This window comes from Bacillus rossius, chromosome 8, assembly GCF_032445375.1.
Source record: "Bacillus rossius redtenbacheri isolate Brsri chromosome 8, Brsri_v3, whole genome shotgun sequence".
Classification (NCBI taxonomy): Eukaryota; Metazoa; Arthropoda; class Insecta; order Phasmatodea; family Bacillidae; genus Bacillus; species Bacillus rossius.
Window position 1 is genome coordinate 64,799,830 of NC_086336.1, and position 23,614 is coordinate 64,823,443.

General features: G+C 41.3%; 1 protein-coding gene across 2 annotated transcripts in view; it reads right to left on the reverse strand.

Annotated features, from left to right (window-relative positions):
• Positions 1-383: 383 nt before the first annotated feature.
• The window catches only part of LOC134535096 (beta-galactosidase-1-like protein 3), a 62,301-nt gene continuing 39,070 nt past the window's right edge, over positions 384-23,614 (reverse strand). The window contains exons 1-12 of one of the 2 annotated variants that reach the window (XM_063373970.1): positions 18,731-18,904; positions 17,445-17,646; positions 15,698-15,883; positions 13,654-13,795; positions 12,385-12,532; positions 10,366-10,515; positions 8,374-8,520; positions 7,564-7,751; positions 5,941-6,188; positions 3,373-3,555; positions 1,341-1,563; positions 384-645 (exon numbers count right to left, since the gene is read on the reverse strand). In XM_063373970.1, coding sequence (XP_063230040.1) covers positions 580-645; positions 1,341-1,563; positions 3,373-3,555; positions 5,941-6,188; positions 7,564-7,751; positions 8,374-8,520; positions 10,366-10,515; positions 12,385-12,532; positions 13,654-13,795; positions 15,698-15,883; positions 17,445-17,646; positions 18,731-18,803 — 1,956 coding nt within the window. In that variant the 5' untranslated portion in view covers positions 18,804-18,904 and the 3' untranslated portion in view covers positions 384-579. Of the gene's footprint in view, positions 646-1,340; positions 1,564-3,372; positions 3,556-5,940; positions 6,189-7,563; positions 7,752-8,373; positions 8,521-10,365; positions 10,516-12,384; positions 12,533-13,653; positions 13,796-15,697; positions 15,884-17,444; positions 17,647-18,730; positions 18,905-23,614 lie in introns of those variants that run through there. The other variant, XM_063373971.1, reaches the window with a different exon arrangement.

The window sequence follows — 23,614 nt, forward strand, 5'->3', positions numbered from 1 at the left end:
ACGTTGTCGCGTTAAACTATCGTCCGTAAACCGACTTTACAGACAACCAATTTTTTTTACATTACTTTTAAAGCCATTAGCTGAGGAAGGACAATACAGCAGTTTTTTAGTAGCAGTTTTAAAGGCAGCAGTCACCAATAATCAGTGCCAAAAAATTCTAAACCACTGCTTCTAAAAAATTTCATGCTTTGCGGAACAACAAACCATCAGATATACATACACATGATAACAGTCTATATGGGTACTGACTGACATTTGGTACCTGCTGTAGTATCTTCTTTAATCTCTCTATGCAGTTAACAGGTTTAAGACTGCAACCATGGTTGAATGCAGAAAACGTTAATTCATAGTACATTAATTTTTTTAATAATGTTCTGGCCTGGTTCATGCAATATAATATTCTATTTATTTTCTACACAGAATGCTAAGTACACAACCGGAACTCATGACTTGAAACACTGTCTTGAACACAGTGGTAGGACAGTTTAATAAGGGTGCATTTATTGAATGCTGCAAGGGAATCGTAACAATGTGTAAAAATTCTCGTTATCTTGGTAATCTGGTGCACGAATGGTGTTCCTAGAGTTTTGGAACATCGGAAAACCTGATTGTCTTCTGCGGAGTGTAGAGCTCGAATATCAGAATCTGGAAAGGAATGAGAAAAAGATTTTAAAGCTGTGTTGCATTAAAAAAAAAAAACATAATCAAAGATTGCAAACGAATACAGTCAGTCAATCCGGGCTTATCAGAAACCTTTGAAATGAACCCTTGGAAAAAAGTTTCTTTCCGTATCTACGTCAAATTTAATGCGTTCTTGTTGCAAGCCTTTCGGCTAAATTACATTTTGTCTAGTGCCTTTGATCTAGTTCCTTTCGGCTAAAAGACTTTCGGTCTAGTGACAATCGGCTAAATGGTTTTCGGTCTAGTGCCTTTCGGCTGAAAATAACTTTCAATCTAGTGCTTTTCGACTAAATGACTTTCAGTCTAGTGCTTTTCGGCTAAATGACTTTCGGCCTAGTGCCTTTTTTCTTCAAATGACTTTCGGTCTAGTGCCTCTCGTCAAATGACTTCCGGTCTGGTGCCTCTCGTAAAATGACTTCCGGTCTTGTGCCTCTCGCCAAATGACTTCCGGTCTAGTGCCTCTCGTAAAATGACTTCCGTTCTGGTGCCTCTCGAAAATGACTTTCGGCCTATTGCCTTTCGTCAAATGACTTCCGTTCTGGTGCCTCTCGTCAAATGACTTTCGGTCTAGTGCCTCTCGGTCTAGTGACTTGCGCCCTACTGCAGACAAAGAGCACGAGAGCAGCGAGGGTGCGGGGAGGGTGCGGTGGTCGCCTCACCTCGTTGCGCCCGGCGCGGAGCAGCGGCGCCGGCACGTAGCACGTGCGCTGCGGTCCGGCGCTGAAGTAGCGGCCCACGTTGAAGCTGTTGACGAGCACCACGCCCTTGCCCCAGGACGTCATGTCGAGGAAGGTGTCTCGGGGCTGGCCGGCGACCTCGAGTATGGCCCTGTGCAGGGCCGGGCCTGGCGCTCCTGTTCCCGCCGGCAGCCACCCCTGCAGCCTGGCGGGCACGGGAGGAACTAACTGCTGGCGCTGATACTCCTCAACCTTGCACTTCGTACTTACGATTTTATTTTCCTAACCTAACTAAAAACTAAGTGTGTTTGGGAGGTGTCCGGGTTAGGGAGGGACTTAAGTGCTTCTCAGGCCGAAGCCTATCACGCCTTAGTCATGTAGGGTATTAGGCATGCAGGGAGAGGGTCGCATGCATCGTGTGCTAGGAGGGGGATTGGCCAGCCATGGCAGCAATTTCGTACTTACCCTCCGCGCGGTTTAACTGTTCCACCTTTTGGGTGGCTCAAATTTCGAAAAAAAAATAAAATAAAAAAAAGCCTATATACATCTCATACTTTTTGCATAATTTAAGTGACAAACTTGAATTTCTAACGTTATCGTGCAGTATGGATAAGGAGAACAAAATGGAATATAAAACAAAAAAAAAGTTTAAAGTCTATTTTATGGCTGCTATGTGAAGTATTGAAATAATTATCAGACTATCCAACAACTGGCAATATGTCATGGTTTTTAAAAATATATCTGACTTGCGAATGTCAAAAATTAAAAAACACGAAGCGTGAAAAACTGTCTGAAACCCAAATGGCAGTTTCGGTTGCTACATATCCCCCCCCCCCCTTAAAGGTCCGCCTCGTCAGGGGTGTGTGTGTGTTAGTGAGGCGGGATGATAAGCGCGACGCTCGCTGGTGCTTCTAGCGCGGTGTCTCCTCTGGACTGGCGCGCTATCTTCTCGTCGTCACAGGACAACTGTGAAATTTGAGCGGTGACCGTAATATTATATGGCCGAGAAATGAAGATAAAGGTGTAATGCAAGTTCCTCAAGTACTTTCAAGAATGTACTGGTTGTTTTACGCCTAAAAATTACTCTGAAAACATGCATTTTTAACTCTTCTGAAAATACAGTTTAAAAACTTAATCCGAACTCAAAAGTACTTTTGGGCCCTCAGCGAACTCTTAAATGGACGGTGTTATGCAAAATTAAGTTCACCGACAAAAGTAATAAAAAAATGTTATTGACATAGCTGTGTAGGTAAAATTACACTCTGTATCAAGCAAAAATAATTTAACCAATGTTACATCTAGTGGTCAAACATTTAACACACTGCCACGTACTGGCCTTTTGTCTGTTCAACTTTGAGCTGAATTTACTGAGTTCTAAATGTTTGTGGGTTGACCCGTTTTTACATAACACCATCCGAATGCTCTTCGTAAGCAGACCCTCACTCGGATATATTTTTGAGTAGTTTTGAAATCAGGTTGTTTTTTCCTGGAGCTCTGCGCACCGTGTGTGTGCCCGGGTTTTGCCTACCTGGTCACACAGACGGTGCGCAGAGCTTCAGGAAAAACAACGCGATTTCAAAACTACTCAAATATATATACGAGTGGGGTCTGTTTACGAAAAGCATTTAAGAGTTCGCTGAGGCCCGAAAAGTACTTTTAATTTTGTATCATGTTTTTAAACTGTATTTCTAGAAGAGTTAAAATGGCTAAAACGCATGTTTTCAGAGTAATTTTTAGGCGTAAAACAACCAGTACAGATTATTAAAAGCACTTAAGGGACTTTCATTACACCTTTATCTTCATTTATCGGCCATATAATGTTGCGGTCACCGCTCAAAATTTCACAGTTCTCCCGTGACGACGAGAAGACTACGCGTCAGTTCAGAGCCTTACGCTTAGAGGCGATACCGCCCTAGAAATACCATTGAGCGTCGCGCTTATCATCCCGCCTCACTAACACACATACAACCCTGACGAGGCGGGGCCCTTAAGGGTGTACAAGTACTAGACTTACTTGGAGGCCCAGCTCCGCTTGAACTCGAGGGGAATGATCTCCCAGTCCTGTATGGCTGCGCCGCTGAGCAGCACTGGGCCGTCGTACAGGCCCTTCCTGCCCCCGTGTCCCAGGCCCTCCACCAGGATGTCCAGGGTGCGGTTCCCCCCGGCGCTGGAGGAGTCCAGCCTCAGCTCCTGGTCGCTGGACAAGAGACACGATCACCTCCCACACAACACGGTTTCAGCATTCACCAGATCATACTAGTTGGCAAGAGGAGACATTCCCTCCGGCTCAAAACAAAACTATTCCTGGCGAGTTTCCTCCCTCCCCCCTCTCCTGAACAATAAAACAAAACTTGCTTTGGGATGTAATAGTCCAGCCTCAGTTCTTGGTCGCTGGAGAAGAGGCAATTCCGTGCGGTCACGATCACTTCTTTAAATTCATCTGATCGAACTCATTAACTCCCACACAGCACGGTTTCAACATTCACCAGATTATACCAGTTGGCAAGAGGAAACATTCCTCCGGCTCAAAACAAAACTATGCCCGGCGACAGGGCCGGATTCAGGGGAGGGCAACCGGGGCGAAAGCCCCGGGGCCTCCACAAACGGAGGGCCCACCACAATAGAGTCTTCGGAAAAAAAAATATCTTTCAAATTCCGACAAGTAAACGCTAGTAAACATATTTTCCTTCGATATTCTTTTTTCGCTGTTTTACCTTTACCTACAGTACCTACTTTGTACATACATGATTATATTATTGTTAAATATTAACAGAAATATTCATTAACACTAAAATTTAATTTCATATAATTCTTGTCTCCGATTATATTTATGTATTTTTTTTTAAATACTAAGATTATCCTACTTGATTTCACAATAAATTATTTATTGGAAAACTCGACTGAAAAAAAATTGTTCATTTTATTTGGCCAATAATTTGGGGCCAGGGGGCCTCCGCTCCTCTGTTGCCCCGAGGTCTCCAACCTTTAAATCCAGCCCTGCCTGGCGAGTAATTTTCCCCTCCTGAACAATTAAAAACTGGCTTGGGATGTAATGGTTGGTGCAAATCACGAGAGTCTCTTAACAATGACATACAAAATGATGAATAATGTATGTTATATATCGATTAGCGGCAACAGGTTTGAATAACGAAGTAATTTTTTTTTACAATAATGAACAATTATTTTTTTAGCGGTTTTATTGAAATTATTTTCAGTTCTCCAGTTCTTTAATGATCTTGGAACTGGGGAAAGTGAGTCCACTTGCTTTCTTCCCAGCGGCCGTCTCAGAATGGATAATTTACAGTGCTGTAAACGAAGTTTCTGAAGTTATACTTCTTTAGGTGCGTTATGAAAAAAAAGTTGTAAAAAATAATTTTCACTATGAGCGTCATGCGTACAACAGAAAATTGACAGAAAAAAGACTACATATAAATAAAAATTATACATGCACTTTTAAAATCATATACTTTAGTGATTGCTTTTGAATACTGGTCCATTTAATTAAAAACATTTATTTATTTTGAATATTAGTAATAAAACATTTTCAAGTGTATGTCAAGTTTATTTATATAGGTCATGTTGTGTTCCCTTTTGTGTAACTTATTTCCATTATATATTATTATTTAATAAATATTTAAAATTAATAATTTATAATATACAGTCAGTATGTTTTTGATTTTCACTATTAATTAAAAATTTTCGATCACATTACTATATTAAATAATAATTTCACAAACATGTTTATATTAATACTGAATATTAAGTATTTATTTAATTAATTCTTGTGACAGTAAATTTCAAACTAGGTATTTCAGTATAACTTCTAACGCGCATACATAAAGTACACAAATTTTTTTGTTTTAATTTTCAACAGGGCATCCGATTATAGACATACTCGGAAGGTGATAATTGGATGTCTGATAGAATATCCTAATGTAACAAACCGTTTGGTCGCAGAGAAAAAGCTACATCCTTTCACAATTCTGGAGGATTGCAGTTATGTATGCATTTTTTATCAGTGTGGCACTGTAAATTACAGCCCATTCTGAGACGCTCGCTGGGAAAAAACAATTGGACTCACTTTTCCCAGTTCCAAGATCATTAAAGAACTGGAGAGCCGATAATAAATTAAATAAAAACGCTAAAAAAATAATTGTTCATTATTTAAAAAAAATTACTTTGTTATTCAAACCTGTTGCCGCTAATCGATATATAACATACATTATTCATCATTTTGTATGTCATTGTTAGACTCTCTAGTGCTTTTCCCTGCCATTACATCCCAAGCCAGTTTTAATTGTTCAAAAATAAAATCATAGTTTATTAAATAATATTAAAACATGTTGCAATTTGTAATACTATTGGACTCCATCAGAGATGTTATTTATTTCCATTTCTCTCACCATCGACAAAAATCTTCGCTGGAGGGATAGCTCGAAAAGGCAAAATATGATCAACTCGATTTGGCTACAATAAATGGTCAGCATAATTCAATTCACGTGCTTCAATGAGTAAGTCGTTCCTGTAGCAAGACGGATCGTGTTTTGAATAAAGAATGTCGCTGCACTGCGCGCAGGCTCACCTGGACTCCCAGTAGCCGAAGCCCTTGGTCTGCTCCCGTGACGTCAGCGGCGCAGTCTTCCGCACGCCGTCCACCATGACCACCGCGAGGTCGTGCACGCGACCCTGGATCTTCAGCACGGGCGACGCCGGGACGACGAGTCCGCTCCTGCGGTACACGGCGAAGCCCCCGGTCTGGCCGCTGCCGTTGTTGATGTCGAGCAGCTCCAAGGCCATCACCTCCTTGGACCTGACCCAGAGGGAGGAGTCCTGCGGGACATCACACTCAGGATATAGTACCACATACCCTTGATACTGTTACAAGTTTAGGTGATGTGGGCGTCAAGGCCGCTTCTGGGGTACACAGTAGAGACTCCTGTTTAGCCGTTGCCATTGCTGATGTCGAGTAGCTCCAAGACCAACATATAATTGGATCAGACCTAGAGGGAGGAGTCCTGGAAAATGGTATACTCAGAAGATAGTACTACACACCCATGATACAGTTTCAGTCTTGGGCGAGGCTGCTCTTGCGGTACACGACGAAACCACCAATATGGCCGCTGTCGTTGTTGATGTCGAGCAGCTCCGAAGTCATCACTTCTTAGGATCTTACTCGGAGGAAGGAGTCCTGGTAGACATTACACTCCGACACACCCTCACCACACACCGTGAAAACACTATCTTGGAAAGACTGCAAGTTTGAATAAAGCTGACTAGTCTCCACTCGTCCGGACTTTGCGTACTGGCTCAAAGCTTGAGCAAACTTACATTTAGCTTGACAAAACGTTACCATGGTAGATAACTTGGCAAGTGTTACTCCAGTTTATTTGGTAGGTTACTAGTACAAGTTTGCAAATCTGTTGTATAGATAAGCAAACTTGTAGCAAGCCTAACATTTTAAGTTTTCACATCAGGTTTAATTCAATTCGCTTTCAGAGTTTGCTGCAAGACAAATTGCTATAAAATGGTTGAGAAACCCAAAATTCACGTGTAGCTTAAGTATTCATTATAAAAAATATCACACTAGCAATCTGTACAAACTTTATTATAATACTAAGCTACAATAATAAGGGAACCACAGTCATCGTGGGATGATGCCAATATTTTGTTAGTGCAGACTTTTAGTTTAAAAAGGTAAAGTTAAGGTTTCACTTCTCCCGTATTTCGCACAGAGGCTTGAGGAACTCCAGTTTGGTAAAGGCTCCGAACCGCTCGGATGTCGACTTGATGCTTCTAAATCCGAGTCATGTTGACTAACCCACGACTCTCGCCACGTGAAACGCAACTTAATAGATGTCAGTTTTTTTTTCTTTGTTGACCTTCTTAATAGTTGCAAGGATTCTTACAGAATCACCGGTGCAGCAATTTGTGTCTCTCGAGTCCATCCGTGCGGCATGAAGCAACAAACTGGTGTTCTTTATTTTTTGTGAATTTACTTTGCTTGGTAATAGATTGCGAAGTATCTGTGAACGAAAAAAAGAAAATGAACGCCGAAAATCAATTTTCTTCCGGCTTCGCCAGGTTGTTTAGCACGTAAAGAATTCGAACGTCATCTCATCACGGGATGAAGCGTCCATGCAGTAAGGAGGCCACTGCTCGGGACTACTCGAGGGTATACATTGGAGGGGGAAGGACGGTTCCCTACCACTTGGGCGACCAGCTGGTCCAGGGTCAGCAGCCCGGAGATCGCCGTGTCGGGGTACCTCTCCTTGACGCTCTGCCGGGGCATCTCGGGCCGCCTCGTCTTGACGGGGTCGTACTTCTGGATCACGGCTATCGTGGCGTTGTACTTGGAGGTGTAGTCGCCCGCCTCCGACAGGGGCGCGTCGTAGTCTGCGGCACAACACGTTCCCGCAACTCCCTCATCTTGCCTCCCAAGCGCTCTGCGGAGACATCCGCTCATCGGCCGAAATGCCGGCGTGCCAACACAGTGCAAAAGAGCTTTCTCTTGTTAACCATGAAATAAATTCCTCCAATATATTATTTTCTTTGCCTTTTCAAGATAAAAAAAATATTCAAATAACTTAACAATAATTAGTTGTTGATCTCGGTTTCCACTCGATTCATTTTCCCTTTTTGGCAGAGCAGAACTACAAAGTTGGCATTGGTCCTCTTGTCAATACACCGACGATGGATGTGATACAGAAGGCAACATTGTAAGCTTTGTATGGACAGAGTAGGCTCATTTATTAATTGCAATGCTTAAGTCTTTTCTTCTACTTAAAATAACTGACTACAAAATGTGTTTTAAATCGAAATACCGCCCGATAAAATGAATATACTGTCATAGTGACAATATTTTTTTTTCAAATTGTAGGAATCTGCTCGAATTTCCAAGATCAGTGGAGTGATATGTAAGGCAACTTTAAGCATAGGAATAACAAGGCATGTAAAATGATGTCAAGCACGTAAATTATTACAACAACTTATTATGATGAAGTTGAGCACAACTTACCATAGCTCGTCACCATGGTAGCCAGAGTTGGATAGGAGCTCTTCGTGGTAGCGCCATTCATGAACCCGAAGTTCGTGCCCCCGTGGAACATGTACAGGTTCACAGACGACGGAAACTTGAGGATTCCCTCTAGCGTTTCCAGGTAATCTAAACAATTATAATATTTATAATGCGATGTGTTTTGCATACTACTATTAACGTTTTAAATATAATCATAGTTAAAATAGTATCCCATAATAGGCTTTTTTCCTTTATACATCATTTTAGATAAAAAGGCACATTTATTATAATTGTTTTCCTTGGGTTATGTAAGGGTCATTTATTTAATACATATTTTTTTTAAAATTAAAACTATAACCCGTAAGCACAACAAATGGTAAGTGGAGGCATCTTTCATATGCAAATTTTTAAAATAATTTTAAAAAATGTAATTTGGAATGAAATAATTTGTATGCCAATTTAGCCAAGCAATTTATTACTAATAATTTTGTTCGTCATTTGAAGATCTCATTTTACAGCTATATTTTAGAAAAGAGGAGATGTCATTATAATGTCACTCGAAATAGGTGGCTTAATTATTTTTACTTATTATGAGTCTAAATATCTTTACACGTGTATACACTTATCTTATCCTTAATCTTAATTTCTTACAGTTTTCCATGTACTTAAATGTTCAGATGCAGGTTAGACTAGCCAATAAGATCATGCAAGAGTAATGTTTTACAGGAAACGAAAGTTTATGTGACTGGCGTAGCTTCTTCTTAAATCATGGAGGCCTCATTTTCTTCAGTGGTTTTACACTTAATTGTTTTGAATCAAAGCCTCAGCTTTAAATTTTATTCATGAGGAGACCAGTAGATAGAGAAGCAATTTTGAATCACATAATTTTAAATAACCGACAGTACATTGGCGTTCTCTTGCTTACTTGAAAACACATATAGGACGCCGCCACTTTCATCTAAAAGTTCACCAATTAATAATTCAAAATTATCTACACTGTCACATAAAACCCTTTACAGCTTCTCGCTTATTGAAAAAAGAGCAGCGAAAATATCAAGTGTCTTACCGCAAACTGCCAGGTATAGCTCATCTACTACACCAAAGTATGATAAGGCAATATCTAAAATTAATTTATCCTTTACATATGAATAAGATATTATACATTTTTTGTTAATCTAAAATAAAAAAATCATAAAGTTATAAATAACAATCCTTAATGTAAATAATTTTATAATTTAAATGGTAAGATTAGATATGGAATGATGTCTACATCCAGAAATTCTGAATAGACGTACCACAAATTGTAACCTTACAGTTAGAGACCTGAAAAATTCGCGGATTCGTTTCGTGTTATGCTAAAATTCAAATAATTTTACCTAAGAGCTGCTTCCGCCATTGGTTCACTGTTAATCTGGAGGACTGAGGGCCCAATCTGAGACCCTCACTCATGGAAGTGTCGAATCACAGGCCACCCAGTCGAAGACGATTCACAAGTCAGCAGCCAATGAACAGTTGGCATTTGCCCGAGTGTGCGGAGGATATTCGAGTCTATCCTGAAGGTCAATGAACCCGCGAATTTTTCCGGTCTCTACTTATAGAGACCGGAAAAATTAGCGGATTCCTTTCGAGACAGGCTGGAATCCAAAATCGTTTAGCTTAATGCTGCGTCAGTGATTGGACCGCAATTTACCTTAAGTACTCTGAGCCAATGGCAAACACTCGACAAAAGAAGTATCGAATCATAAGAATCGCAGTAAACAGGTGTCCCGAGTCGGTAGCCAATGGCCAGGTGATAGTTGCCCGAGTACATGGAGAATCGTGGAGTCTATCCCAGTGGTCATTGAAACCGCGAATTTTTCCAGTCCCTACTTATAGTATAGTAAAGATTATTTCAATGAATCGATAGGAAACTCGTGGTATTTTTATGTAGGATCAGGACAGTTGGTTCTCCTGGGTTCTGAGGGACAGTCACGGAAGATTGAGAGTTGTTACCAGCCGTGGTCCTGGTGTGGTGGGCTTCGAACCACTGGTCGAACCAGCCGGTCCAGAACTCCATGACCCAGCAGGGCTTGTCTGGCTGCAGGGACTTGAGCTTGTTGAGCTGCGTCTGGTAGCCGCTGCCGAAGTTGGCCGTCATCATCACTGCAAGGCACGAGGCGGCATCGCGCGACGAACTTCAGTCGTTGGCTCTCATACGGCAAGTTCGTGACCAAGGTCAACATCAGTATCAAGGCGCGTCTCCAGAAGGGGGGCGGTGGGGGCGACAGCCCCTCCCGAGACCAATTTCATTGATTAGTGTAACTATATTTATGTTTACTTAAATATTTAATTTCATATGTTAAACTTTTATCTCATCAAAAGTTGCATGGAGCCACTAAGGTTCTGTAATGGAAACCTGTAATTTGTAAATAATATTCCAAAGCCAATATCTGACCACTTTCATTTTTTTTGCAACTACGACCTTTCTTTGTGCGATAGCCCCTCCCGAAAAGTCATCCTGAAGCCGCCATTGATCAGTATAGTTTTAACATAAGTACCAAATGTGAAATGTAAATAAGCAACCTTCTATAAAACAATGAAGAACAAACGAAAACCGACAATAACGATAAACTCTGAGCGAACACCATAAACTCACTAAATGCGACCTGGTGATCAAGTTCAACTGCCGTAATCTCCCCGATAAAATATCAAAAAGTTAGTTGGTTTAATTGGTGCTGAATTACATTATGTACCGGACAATAGGTTACCGGGTTAAAGACCTTTCACTGTTCTTACCTGCCATTTTCATAACTATTAAAGGATCGACTTCGTTACCAAATACATTCAGGTGTATTCAAGATTATCAAAACTTATTTTAGAATAAATGTTGAAAAAAATTAAATGCCCATAAAATTGCAATGAATAAACGAGTTGTAAAAATATCTTAATTTTTTTTCCACATAAATAAGTAAACTCTTTTGACAGATGCTATTGATCAGGTTCATCAAATACTTAACATTACTATTTGCCTGGATAAGGTTATTTGGAAAATTAAAATTTATTGTTTGATATTTGAATGAGATTCAACCCATATTAAAAATTAAAGTTAACCTTTATAACAACAAGCAAAGTAGGTTTATATTTTGTCTATAAATATTTTACATTCTACCCATCAGAATTTCCAACGTGACTTTACTTGTGTATGATCTAACGACAATAAGATGAAAACTGTGACTGAATTGACATTTTTTAAAAAACACATAGTCATGCCCAGAAGGAAATTTCCCTTCGCATGTTTTCCAATTTCCTTTTTTTTTTTTGTGTGTGTTTTTCATTTAAATCTCTTTTATAGTTTTGAGTTTTACAAACAAGTCACAGCTAAAATACGTGAACGTAAATATTTTCCTTTTTGACGTGACAACGTCTAATAAACCGATGAACGCCGGCTGCACGCTCAAAAAGTGTCCCGTTACGCACATTGTCCCGTTATGCTGTGTCCCGTTACGCTCATTGTTCGCTTGCGCTGCATCTATCTCTTTTCCACTCGATTGGAACAACCATCGATTTTACTTTTTCGAGGCACATTAAACTTGAAACACTCCCGTTCGTTTCCTACTTTTCCTATCATCGTCCTATCCTTAACAGAATAACACAGATTGGAAGAAGTTAAAATAGCAAACATGTATAAAAGTTATAGTTAAAATAATCTGTTCGTTAAAGTAATAAACATATTTGAATTAATGAGTGCAAATAAAAGTAAATTTATCAATTAAATTGTAGATTTTATTTCACTCCTTCTTTGTATCCATACAAAATAGTGATAATTCAATAAAAATGATTCAATTTTATTAATAAAAGTATGCAATCATTTCATCAATGTTTTGTAATGACGTTGTCACGTTAAACTATCGTCCGTAAACCGACTTTACAGACAACCAATTTTTTTTTTTAAATGTTGACTCATTGTTATAGCTTGAAGAGCACCTGAAAGGAAGACATGAGAAACGCAGTTAAGCGCCGACACACACGCACCTCCTTCCAGACCGCCGCACCTGCCGCACACGGTGGGGGTGTCCGTCGTGAACTTGAGCGCCGAGATGCCGTTGGAGTCCATCAGGCGCTTGATCTCCTCCAGGTACGTGTAGTTCTTGGCCGACACGTAGGCGTACTCGTTCTCGATCTGCGCAGCGACCAGCGACCTCAGCCACGGACCACGAGGTGTGTGGCCGGCCATGACCCCGAGCCCCGCTGGTCGGTCGTGTGCACGGGAGAGAGACTGACATGGCTATTCCCAACACGTGGCGCAATCACCAATGAGTAGGGACACCTGTATTTCGCGAATGCATTTCGTGTCAAGGTATTTCACAAAACACTGAAGCTTTTCTCCTGTGGTTATTGGCTGAGGTCGGTGAGAGGTGTCGTCCCGCTCTTGACGGGGCCGATGAGAATGTGGTCACCGTACTGCTGCACCCTCACAATTTGCCATGTCTCTTAGAAAAAGCTACAGTGTTTTGTGAAACACCTTGACATGAAATGAAATTCCGAAATACAGGTGTCCCTACCAATGAGATTACTGCAGGATGCCAGTACGGTGGTTAAATAATTCTTGAGATATGTAAGTCTTGACTAAAAAAATTAATCAAGGTAACTATCTGGATAAGTAATCAAAAATAGTTAATAAAAACGTTTTTAAGATTTATATTGCTGACAAAAATATATCTTATCTTATTTTTACAAGCTGCTGGTCAGCTGTAACGGAATATCAGTAACCAGAGATTTCGCAGAGTAAGATTACATCACTAGAGATGCCAGTACAATCAGATGCATGTTGAGCACCAGGCTCTAGAGAGCTGTTTGTACTCTTGTACTCACGTCTACATAGTTAAATTTACGATCTCGATTTGAGTACATCTCTGATGGCACATTGTCGAAAAGATGAAAAAACCAAATAAATGGCCTGTCACCACCATTATACAGGAGAGCTCCTGAAAGACCGTGTCATCACTTGGTAGCTCATTCTCTGCGGACAAAGTAATCCAGAAGGATCAAGCTTCGGATATTTTGCGAATGAGAAACTTAAGAGTCTGTGGTTTTTTTTTATCGGAATGTTCCCGTTTTTCCTCGCCGATTCATTTCGTCAATGCTACATCCTCCTCATCTCATCATACCTCGATGTGTGCGAGACGTCAACTTTGGTTGACCATGGTTCATTCTTCTTACTCTGCGATTGTTTTTTTTTGGCTCGAAACGAAAAATGAGAAAGACGCAACATTGACAGAGATTTCGGGCAGGCGAACTCGCCTGGAAGGCGATGATGGCGCCGCCCTTCTCGAACTGCAGGCCGGCCAACTTGGGGAACAGCACGTTGAAGTACTTGCGCATGCGCTCGATGTAGAAGGGGTCCCACGTCCTAATCTGCAGGTCGCGTTTCCTCAGCAGCCAGCTGTCGGACAACACCGGAGACTGAAGATCTCATCGGCTACTGCAGTACCACAAGCTTGGCGGGTCACTTCAATGACACAGCTCTGCACTTGACCCAAACAACAACACAGCTAACATCTGCAAACACAAGTATCGATACATTTGACAAGAAAAAGAAATATTACAAGAAAGACTGCTTCTGATCAGTTAAATATCCCAGCCAACCATAAGTGAAGCACTGATTGGCCAGAATCTCTAACCAATCACAGAAACCCGTCTCTGATTGCCCAAACCACCCAAACATCCAGAAGGTGGGAAAAATAACATATAATTTTTCTCTCAGATGTAGGCAATCAGGAAACGCACACCTTTCAGACGAGAAAATTTAAAGTCAAGAAATCTTACAACACCTCTTAGTAGGAGACTGCTACCATTAAAATGGTGACTGTAATTTCGACCAAAGTGTGGGCCAGCCAGTCGACTTCGAAACTGCTAGTACTCATAACAGAAGCAACTTCAATGCCGGGAATGTTAATTTATCTGCACCCTGTCATGCCGCGAGAAAGTTAAAATTATGGTACGTTTCTGAGAAAGATTTATTTGTTATTTCATTTTATTTAACCTAAATGAATATTGCAATTCTTGTAACATTTTATACCTCGGAATGCTCTCGTGCATGTTGGAATAATTTTATAGTTTTGAATTGATAAAGCAAAACACCAGATAAACAAACTTGCAAATTTAGGATTGTGGCCATTCAACTTATCTCGATATGAAAATGGTATCCAAATCAGCTCCAATACCTCTTCGTAACATTTCCTACATTTATTATTTTGTATTATTGAGTTTATCACTGTGTTTTTGTTTAGGTATCAAATTTTATAATTGCTAGAGACCGGAAAAATTCGCGAGTTCATTTCGCGATAGGCTAAAATACAAATAGTTATACCTCAGTGCTGCCTCTGCCATTGGCTCACAACTCACCTGGATGACTCTGGACCAATGAGAAACACCCAACCAAAGCTTTATCGAATCACAGGCTGCTTCGCTGGAACGTCTCACAAGACAGCAGCCAATGAGTGGGTGACATTTGAATGAGTATACGTAGAACTATGGAGTTCATCCTACAGGTCATTGAACCCGCGAATTTTTCCGGTCCCAAATAATTGCGGATCATAAGGATTCCTCGTGGTGCATATGCTCAATTGGTACGCGTATAGTGGTTATGATTAGGCAAAACCTTTTTATCTCTTGCAGCCGGTCCTTTCAGGCTCCGACACGGACATTTGGGGTTTTCCCACTCATGTATATCTTGAAACATTCGCGGGTTCATTTACCTCCAGGATAGACTCCACTATCCTCTAATTTCTAAGGGAAATATGTCCTCTTTACTGGCTGCACGTTTGGGAGATGTCTCAGGTTGCTCTTTGTTTGGTTGAGGTTCCTCATTGGCTGATATTTCTCCACGTGAACGATGAGCGATTAAAAAAGGAGTACAAAATACTTTGTGCTTTCTTCAAGGAAACGAACTTTTTTAGATCTTTTTAAACTGACAATATGCGCGAAGTAACTATAAACTAACCTACTTTGTCACCTTATGATTGTAAAACTACTTGTGATAAACCTGATAAAATTTTCTCGTCGCAAATGTACACAAAAAACTTGTGTTTTTAATTTCTTGAAAATTATGAAAATCTGAAAATGACTGTCAAAAAACTGGAGCAATTCGGTTATGTGACTACCGGTGTGTTTTTATCGATTCGCAGCAGTGCAGTTCGAGTGTGTTGGGGGAAACATTTTTTCCACCGGTGTTTGCTCGCGACGGGAGAGAGAGTGAACTCTCCCTTATCGTGCCAGATAGTAACAAGAGCAGATAGGAAGGTAGCAGGTAGGGACACTGGTGGCCTCCTGCCGCCGCACTCACGCGGGAAGGCCCCCGTAGTCCCACTCGGCCGCGATGAAGGGACCGGAGCGTATGACCACCAGAAGGTCCTCCTCCTGGGCGATCTGGACGTAGCGCGTCACGTTCAGGAAGGGCGAGAAGTCTTCGTCGCCGTCTCCGAAGTCGTAGCGGTCCATCTGCGGCTCATGCAGGTTCCACGGTATGTACCTGTCGGAATCCACGACGTCGTTCGCACCACCGCTTTGGAACCCACCATCTGCAATCTCACTCCGAGGTCGGATGGCAAAGACCACTCGTATCTCCCTGCAAGGTGGTCCGAGTACTAGGTACTATCAGCTGGGGTTTTAACTTACGAGTAGGGACACCTGTGATTTCGCGAATGCATCTCGTGTCCAAGGTATTTCACAAAAAACACTGTATCTTTTCTCCTGCGGTTATTGGCTGAGGTCGGTGAGAGGTGTCGTCCCGCTCTTTTCGGGGCCGATGAGAATGTGGTCACCGTACTGCTGCTGCACCCTCACATTTTTGCCATGACTCTTAGAAAAAGCTACAGTGTTTTGTGATTTACCTTGACATGAAATGAAATTCCGAAATACAGGTGTCCCTACTTATGAAGAATGTGGTTGACTTTTTCCATGTTCCGCCGGGTTATCTTTGGGGTAGTTCCCGTTCTCCTACCAATTCGTTGCATCTATTCTCCATCCGCATATCACATCTCTAATGACCTTGATATGACGAGACATTAAATCCTCGCTCATACTGTAATTTTACTTAAGTATTCTATCCTGAAATAATTCACCTTAAAAGTAATCGGTTATAAAGCTATTCGTTATGAAACCACACACCAAAAAAAGCCTGTAATAGTCATTCACAGTAAAATCAGTAGTCCTAACGCCATCCAACCTATGTCTACAGGATCAAAGATTTTCACCGTAACTTATGAAGATTGGTGTTTAAAAATTTTCCAGGGGTATTCTTAAATGTACGGGCGTTTGGTAACCTAAGTTAGGCCTACTGAGATTTTTTTTTCGAAAAAGAACATAAAATAAAACTAGTAATATACCTACTAACAAAACATTGAAAAATTTGTTAAGACCGAGAAAATATAATTAGTTCTATGTGTTAGTTTAACTTTGTTTACAACATAACATACAATTCTTAAGTCTAAATTCTAGGTTGTTTCTACGAAGATCCAGTTATCTGGAATAACAAAGAACCCATTGTTTATTTGAGTCTCATTCTTTATCGAAAAAAACTGTAAATTTAGTGACTTATTAACAGTACATACCATCTGTACTACAATCTGCGCTACCATTGGCATCGACATCTGCACTACAGTCTGCACTAAAATCTGCACTACAATCGGCACTACTATATGCACTACCATCTGTACTTCAATCTGCACTACCATGTGCACTACAATCTGTACTAAACTCTGCACCAAATTATGCATGACTATTTGCACTACCATCTGCATCAACGTTTACACTTATTCGTGTGCGTCCTTGAGACAGCCAGACATCAACGACATTCGTGTCTTGAAAAAACCAATATCTTCACCTAGCAGGTTCCATCACCGGAGATCAGTCAGCAGTGGATCCTTGATTGTCGTGATCGCTGCTCGTAATACCATTAACACACATGATCACATGTTCGGAACTGCAGGGTTTGGAGCCGCACTGACGATAAGCCTCTGGTGCGCGACCGACTGAACCCGAAGCCCAAAGGGAGAAGGTCTCGAGGCCCTCCAGCACGTGTGTCCACTCACGTCTCGACGGCGTTGAAGCCGGCGGCCCTCAGCTTGCGCAGACGGTCCCTCCACAGCCCCGGGTGCACGCGGAAGTAGTGGATGGCCCCGCTGAAGATGGTGATGTTCCTGCCGTTCAGCTGGAAGGTGTCGGGCAGGGTGGTCAGCGCGGAGTGGATGCCGCCCGCAGTGAAGTACTCGTACACGGTGGGAAGCTCATCGGCTGTCAGGGGCAACAACAAAGTAACACGGAGATGACACCACATGTTGATTGTCAGGGGCAACCACAAAGTAACACGGAGATGACACCAAGTGTTTATTGTCAGGGGCAACCACAAGTAACACAGGGATGACACCAAGTGTTGATTGTCAGGGGCAACCACAAAGTAACACGGATATGACACCAAGTGTTGATTGTCAGGGGCAACCACAAAGTAACACAGGGATGTCACCATGTGTTGATTGTCAGGGGCAACCACAAAGTATATTGTTATGGTGTGAAGTAAAAAGTAAAATTATCGTCCGTAAACCGATTTTACAGACAACCCCCTTTTTTATAAATATTAACGTCAAAAATATGCTTTATGGAAAACGTTCAGTATATTATAAAGTTTTCTTTTTATCGTATGCATATATAAAAAACATGGGCAATATACATTATACAAGCACCCTATCCAGAGATTAATTTTGTAGGTTCAATCCATGCGCAAAAATCTCAAACTGCCCCCTACCCCCCTCCCAAAAAAAACTTGTGAATTTCCGTATCCTATAGATTTTCGCCATTGCTCAAAAAGTGTATTAAGTGTTAGTGAGGCGAAATGGTTTATTACATACTATTTTGTTAGCAATTTTCAGTTTACTTATTATACTACGTTTTTAAGATGTTTATTACTCGGTATTACATATAACACATTTTCATTTAAATATTAGAGGGTTTTTTTTCGCAGACACCTTGCGTTTAGTAACTCCTTCTATTTGAAGTTGAACTATTTGTATCAATGGCGGCTCCGGGAAGACCTCTCGGGCAGGGCTCTCACACACAGGAGGATAACATTGCCCTTGGAACATTCACAAAATATATGGTCTCAAATACTGAAATTTAGTATTTTCGTACAAATTTTGATTGAAAGAAGAGTTTAGCACATTAACGAAAGTATTTAAGTTAACATTAATATGCCCTACAAAGAAATAAGAAGTAAAATTTGGGCTCGGAAGGGGCTATCGCCCCCTGCGCCCTTCCTCTGGAGCCGCGCTTGATTTCCATGAGGTGTAGAGTGGAGAAACCACGTAGCAATAACTCTACTTACCGGTTGTCTCAGCCTGCGCCTGGGAAGCATCAGGCAGCAGACAGAACAACAATAAGCACAAGTTCCGCAGCATTTTGTCCGCGGATGCCGCAGCACGAGTCAGCCACCGAGCAGTGAACGCAAATGCTCTGAGCAATTTGCTTTCATTGCTTTAAGGAGCTTCGAAAGTCAAGTACGTAAAGTAGGTAACGAGAAAAAAAACTATTCATTAACTTGTTTTTTTTTGTTTACAGGAAAATGCGATAAGAAACTTTGCCGATAAATCAAATTAATGAAGGCAACACGAAAACACTTAGGAAAAGCCAAAGGTTATCTTATCGTTCTTTGAGGTTCTTCTGTATCACTCCGTGGGAAACCACTTTCAATTTCTAATTGTATGTTCAAACAGTACAATTGTGTTAGTGGTCACCAGATAAATGCAAATAAACACAAACGAAACTTTAGGTTAGAATTATGGTGCTGTGATCTCTAAGCATCATCAGGGTCGGCATTCTCAATTAAATGACCATACTTCTTCGTGACAGAGGCCTTGCCTTCACCTACAGGAATGATCACGGGATGGTATGATCGCAATATATCAAACATATAGTGTTTAAAGTGCAGTGTGACTCGTGTTATAGACACCGTTATTGGCAGATAAGTCGCGTGGATCTGATCAATTCCGTGCATTACCTACAGATATTAGATAGGCAACGGTGTATTTTGCATTAATGCTTAACGATGTATGTATCATATGTATCTACAGAGGATACGATGCTACAGCAAACCAGTCGACAAGCAACACCTTCCTGATTATCTACAACTATGCGAAGCCTACAACCAGCGACAGAAAAAAAGCCATATTTCTCATCGGTACAAAAAATTTGAGTGGCGGAAAAAAGGAGGAGGGGGTTGTTGTTGCAGCAGAATTGATCAGTGCTGAGGCAGCCGGTCAGAACATGGTAGGTGTTGCAACAGGCTTGGCCAGTGCTGTGGCAGCCAGTGAGAACATGGTGGGTGTTGCAGCAGGCTTGGCCAGTGCTGTGGCAGCCAGTAAGAAAATGGTGGATGTTGCAACAGGCTTGGTCAGTGCTGTGGTTGCTAGTCAGAACATGGTGGGTGTTGCAGTGGGCTTGGCCAGTGCTGTGGCAGCCAGTCAGAACATGGTGGGTGTTGCAACAGGCTTGGCCAGTGCTGTGGTAGCCAGTGAGAACATGGTGGGTGTTGCAACAGGCTTGGCCAGTGCTGTGGTAGCCAGTGAGAACATGGTGGGTGTTGCAACAGACTTGGCCAGTGCTGTGGCAGCCAGTAAGAAAATGGTGGATGTTACAACAGGCTTGGTCAGTGCTGTGGTTGCTAGTCAGAACATGGTGGGTGTTGCAGTGGGCTTGGCCAGTGCTGTGGTAGCCAGTGAGAACATGGTGGGTGTTGCAACAGGCTTGGCCAGTGCTGTGGTAGCCAGTGAGAACATGGTGGGTGTTGCAACAGACTTGGCCAGTGCTGTGGCAGCCAGTCAGAACACGGTGGGTGTTGCAACAGGCTTGGCCAGTGCTGTGGTAGCCAGTGAGAACATGGTGGGTGTTGCAACAGGCTTGGCCAGTGCTGTGGCAGCCAGTGAGAACATGGTGGGTGTTGCAGTGGGCTTGGCCAGTGCTGTGGCAGCCAGTCAGAACATGGTGGGTGTTGCAACAGGCTTGGCCAGTGCTGTGGTAGCCAGTGAGAACATGGTGGGTGTTGCAACAGGCTTGGCCAGTGCTGTGGCAGCCAGTCAGAACACGGTGGGTGTTGCAACAGGCTTGGCCAGTGCTGTGGTAGCCAGTGAGAACATGGTGGGTGTTGCAACAGGCTTGGCCAGTGCTGTGGCAGCCAGTCAGAACATGGTGGGTGTTGCAACAGGCTTGGCCAGTGCTGTGGTAGCCAGTGAGAACATGGTGGGTGTTGCAACAGGCTTGGCCAGTGCTGTGGTAGCCAGTGAGAACATGGTGGGTGTTGCAGCGGGCTTGGCCAGTGCTGTGGAGCCAGCAGGAAGTCGACGGCCAGCGGAGGAAATGAACTTCGCTAATGATGTCTCCGCGGGGTCCCGCGCCGTTTTCGCTGTCAAACTGCTCCTTCGCTCTTACCTCCCCTCCTCAACCCTGTTTCTCTCCTCCTATGCCCTCCTTCTCTTAGAACTGATCTTCTAAACCAAGCTTGTGCAACCCTCCTGCTAACCTCAGCCAGATTTAGCCATGCCGTCACAGCACCAGCTAACACCGTCTCACGCTTATGATTAAATTAAACTAGAGGGGCCTAACAAGTATTTAATGGACTGGGTTATGTGTTTAATAACATGATAGCAATACGATAAACAAATAAAATGTATTCATAAAAATATTTTAAATGTTTAAAAATATTTACTGCCGAGATTTGAACCACTGTGCTACAAAGCCAGACAGAAGATCTTACGGAAAATATGTATTATTAGGTTTATACAACTTGAAATTACTAAATAGTACGTCTATTTTAGTTCCAGGGTAGTTAAATTATCATAAAGTTTTATTTGGCGCACAAATACGTTTTGTATGTCTGCAAATTTTTATTAAAGTGACTACACATGGGTATAAATGTGGGTTCGCTATCTGCCTATGAAAATTTGCGCCCGCGTAGTTAAAATTCACTCTCATCATTTTTCCATGTGTGAGCGAATATTTTAGTACTCACCAGAGATATGTAACATCTAACAAAGTTTAACGGTGAATTCTTTAATTAACCGCGTATTTGGTTTTCAACTACATTAATTCAATACGCGAAACAATAGTCAAACAACTTGTGGATGGTGATAAAAGATAGTATTTTTTCCTTCTTATTAGTAATCACTTATTGACAGGAATCAGGTGTATAAAGTAATCTGCTCTTATTTTGAAAGTAAGTTGTGCAACATTTCATTAAAAAGTAGCCAAATTCAGCTTTAATGGGTGGGAAAAAGGGAAGAAGTGTTTTTTTCGGAATTTTCGTCAAGATTGGAATAAAAAAATTAATGTGTCGAGCTATTTATTAAAAGTAATTACAACATTCATTTAAAAAATAATTTCCTTAAATTTAGCGTTAAAAAGTTCCAGTTTTGAGAATCGAGCCTAGTAACACCCAATTAGCCATTGGTAATATATTAAGGTTTTGAGAAATTTGTGTTATCAAAGAAATTTAAATTGCTGTTATTTATTTTTGTGACACAAATATCCAGGATAGATTTGGTATGAAAAAAATAAATTTGGCTTACCAATGCGCTTGGTTAATTCCCCGATGAAAAGTTAAACTTCCGTAACTTTAAATTTAAAAAAAAGTAAAACTAATGTAGGGGAGAGTAGGGTATAACGGGGTACTTAGTATAAATCGCTTTAATTTATTGTTTTAATATTGCGGTATCTGTCTGAAACCATCAGCATGCGTAGATTAGAATGTGAGTTTAATTTTGCAACTAGTACTGTGTCTTCTGAAATATTATTATTGCAGAGATTTTTCATTATTTGAATGTATGCACACTACCCTGTTTTACCCAACTGGTTGGGTAAAACGGGGTACAGAAAGCAGATTTTTAAATGATTAAATATGTGCATTATAAAAAATTCTGAACATCATGTAATATGACAAATAAATACAATTGTCAGTAAAAATATGAGAATTAAAAAAAAATTCAATTATAAGCCTTCACCTTACATGTTCCTCTGTATTTGCAGTAAAACTTCACAAAAACATTGGTTTGCGGAAAATCACAAACATTGTTTGAACAACAATAACATAACACTGTTAATTTTGAGGAAGTGGTTAGTCTAATAGCATAATCTAATTATGTATAACACAACCTTGCATATGCGGTTAACCCAAGTATCTGACAAAACATATGATTGTTTAATTAGCCTAATATGTCTTAGTAGGCTTGTCAGAACACAAAATAAGGTCAGAGTCTATATTCAAAACTGGCAGAAATCACATTCAAATGGCCTATAGTCATCTGTGTCTACACCAGCACATCCTTCATGGCTCCAAGAATGACACTTTAAGCATTGCACCCAACTTTCGGCTGATTTTGAAGTGGAGAACTGTTCAGCGCAATACATGCAAGGAACGTCATCATCATCAGACACACACAAAGTTACTGTTGGTATGGATTTGTTGCTGTCTTCTTTATTCTTATGTTTTTTAGAACTGTTTTGAGATTTAGACACACCAGCATTTTTCCTTTTTGAAGATTTTGGTGAAGCTGACTGAACAATAATTAGTTCGTTCTTATATGGCGAGTCGGTCAGCACAGCTGCCTTGCCACGTCGTCGTCCTCTTCCTTATGCAGGTTTCTTTTGGCATGGGGAATCGGCATCACTGTAGTCGGTGGAATTGTGAAGCTACTGTTTGATGAAGCATTTCGATGGTTTTTATCAGATAGGCCTAAACGAGATTCAGTTGGTGAAGATACCAAACCAGATGTCCCAGGAAAATTACCAACACTGACATTTCCATGGGACTCTGAAGACCTCGTGTAAGCCCGGTCAGTTGTTGCAGCAGTCACTGGAATATCACCTGCACTGTCATTTCCACTCAGTTCTGAAGGCCTGGAGTTAGCTCGGTCAGTTGTTGCAGCAGTCAGTGGAATATTACCGACAGTGTCATTTCCACTCGGTTCTGAAGGTCTGGGGTTAGCTCGGTCAGTTGTTGTCTTTTGGGTGACTGTATAAATGTACTGTAGGTAACTCTGTATAACATTTAGTATCCATAAAAAAACTTTTTTTAATTTTAAAAGTCATTTGCACAATTGATCGAAAAGATGGTTAAAACAGGAAACTGGTTGGGCAGAACGGGGTACTACCCCGTTTTACCCATTACCTGTGTACCCTGTTTTACCCTACATGCAGGTTCTCAAGCAAAAACGACAAC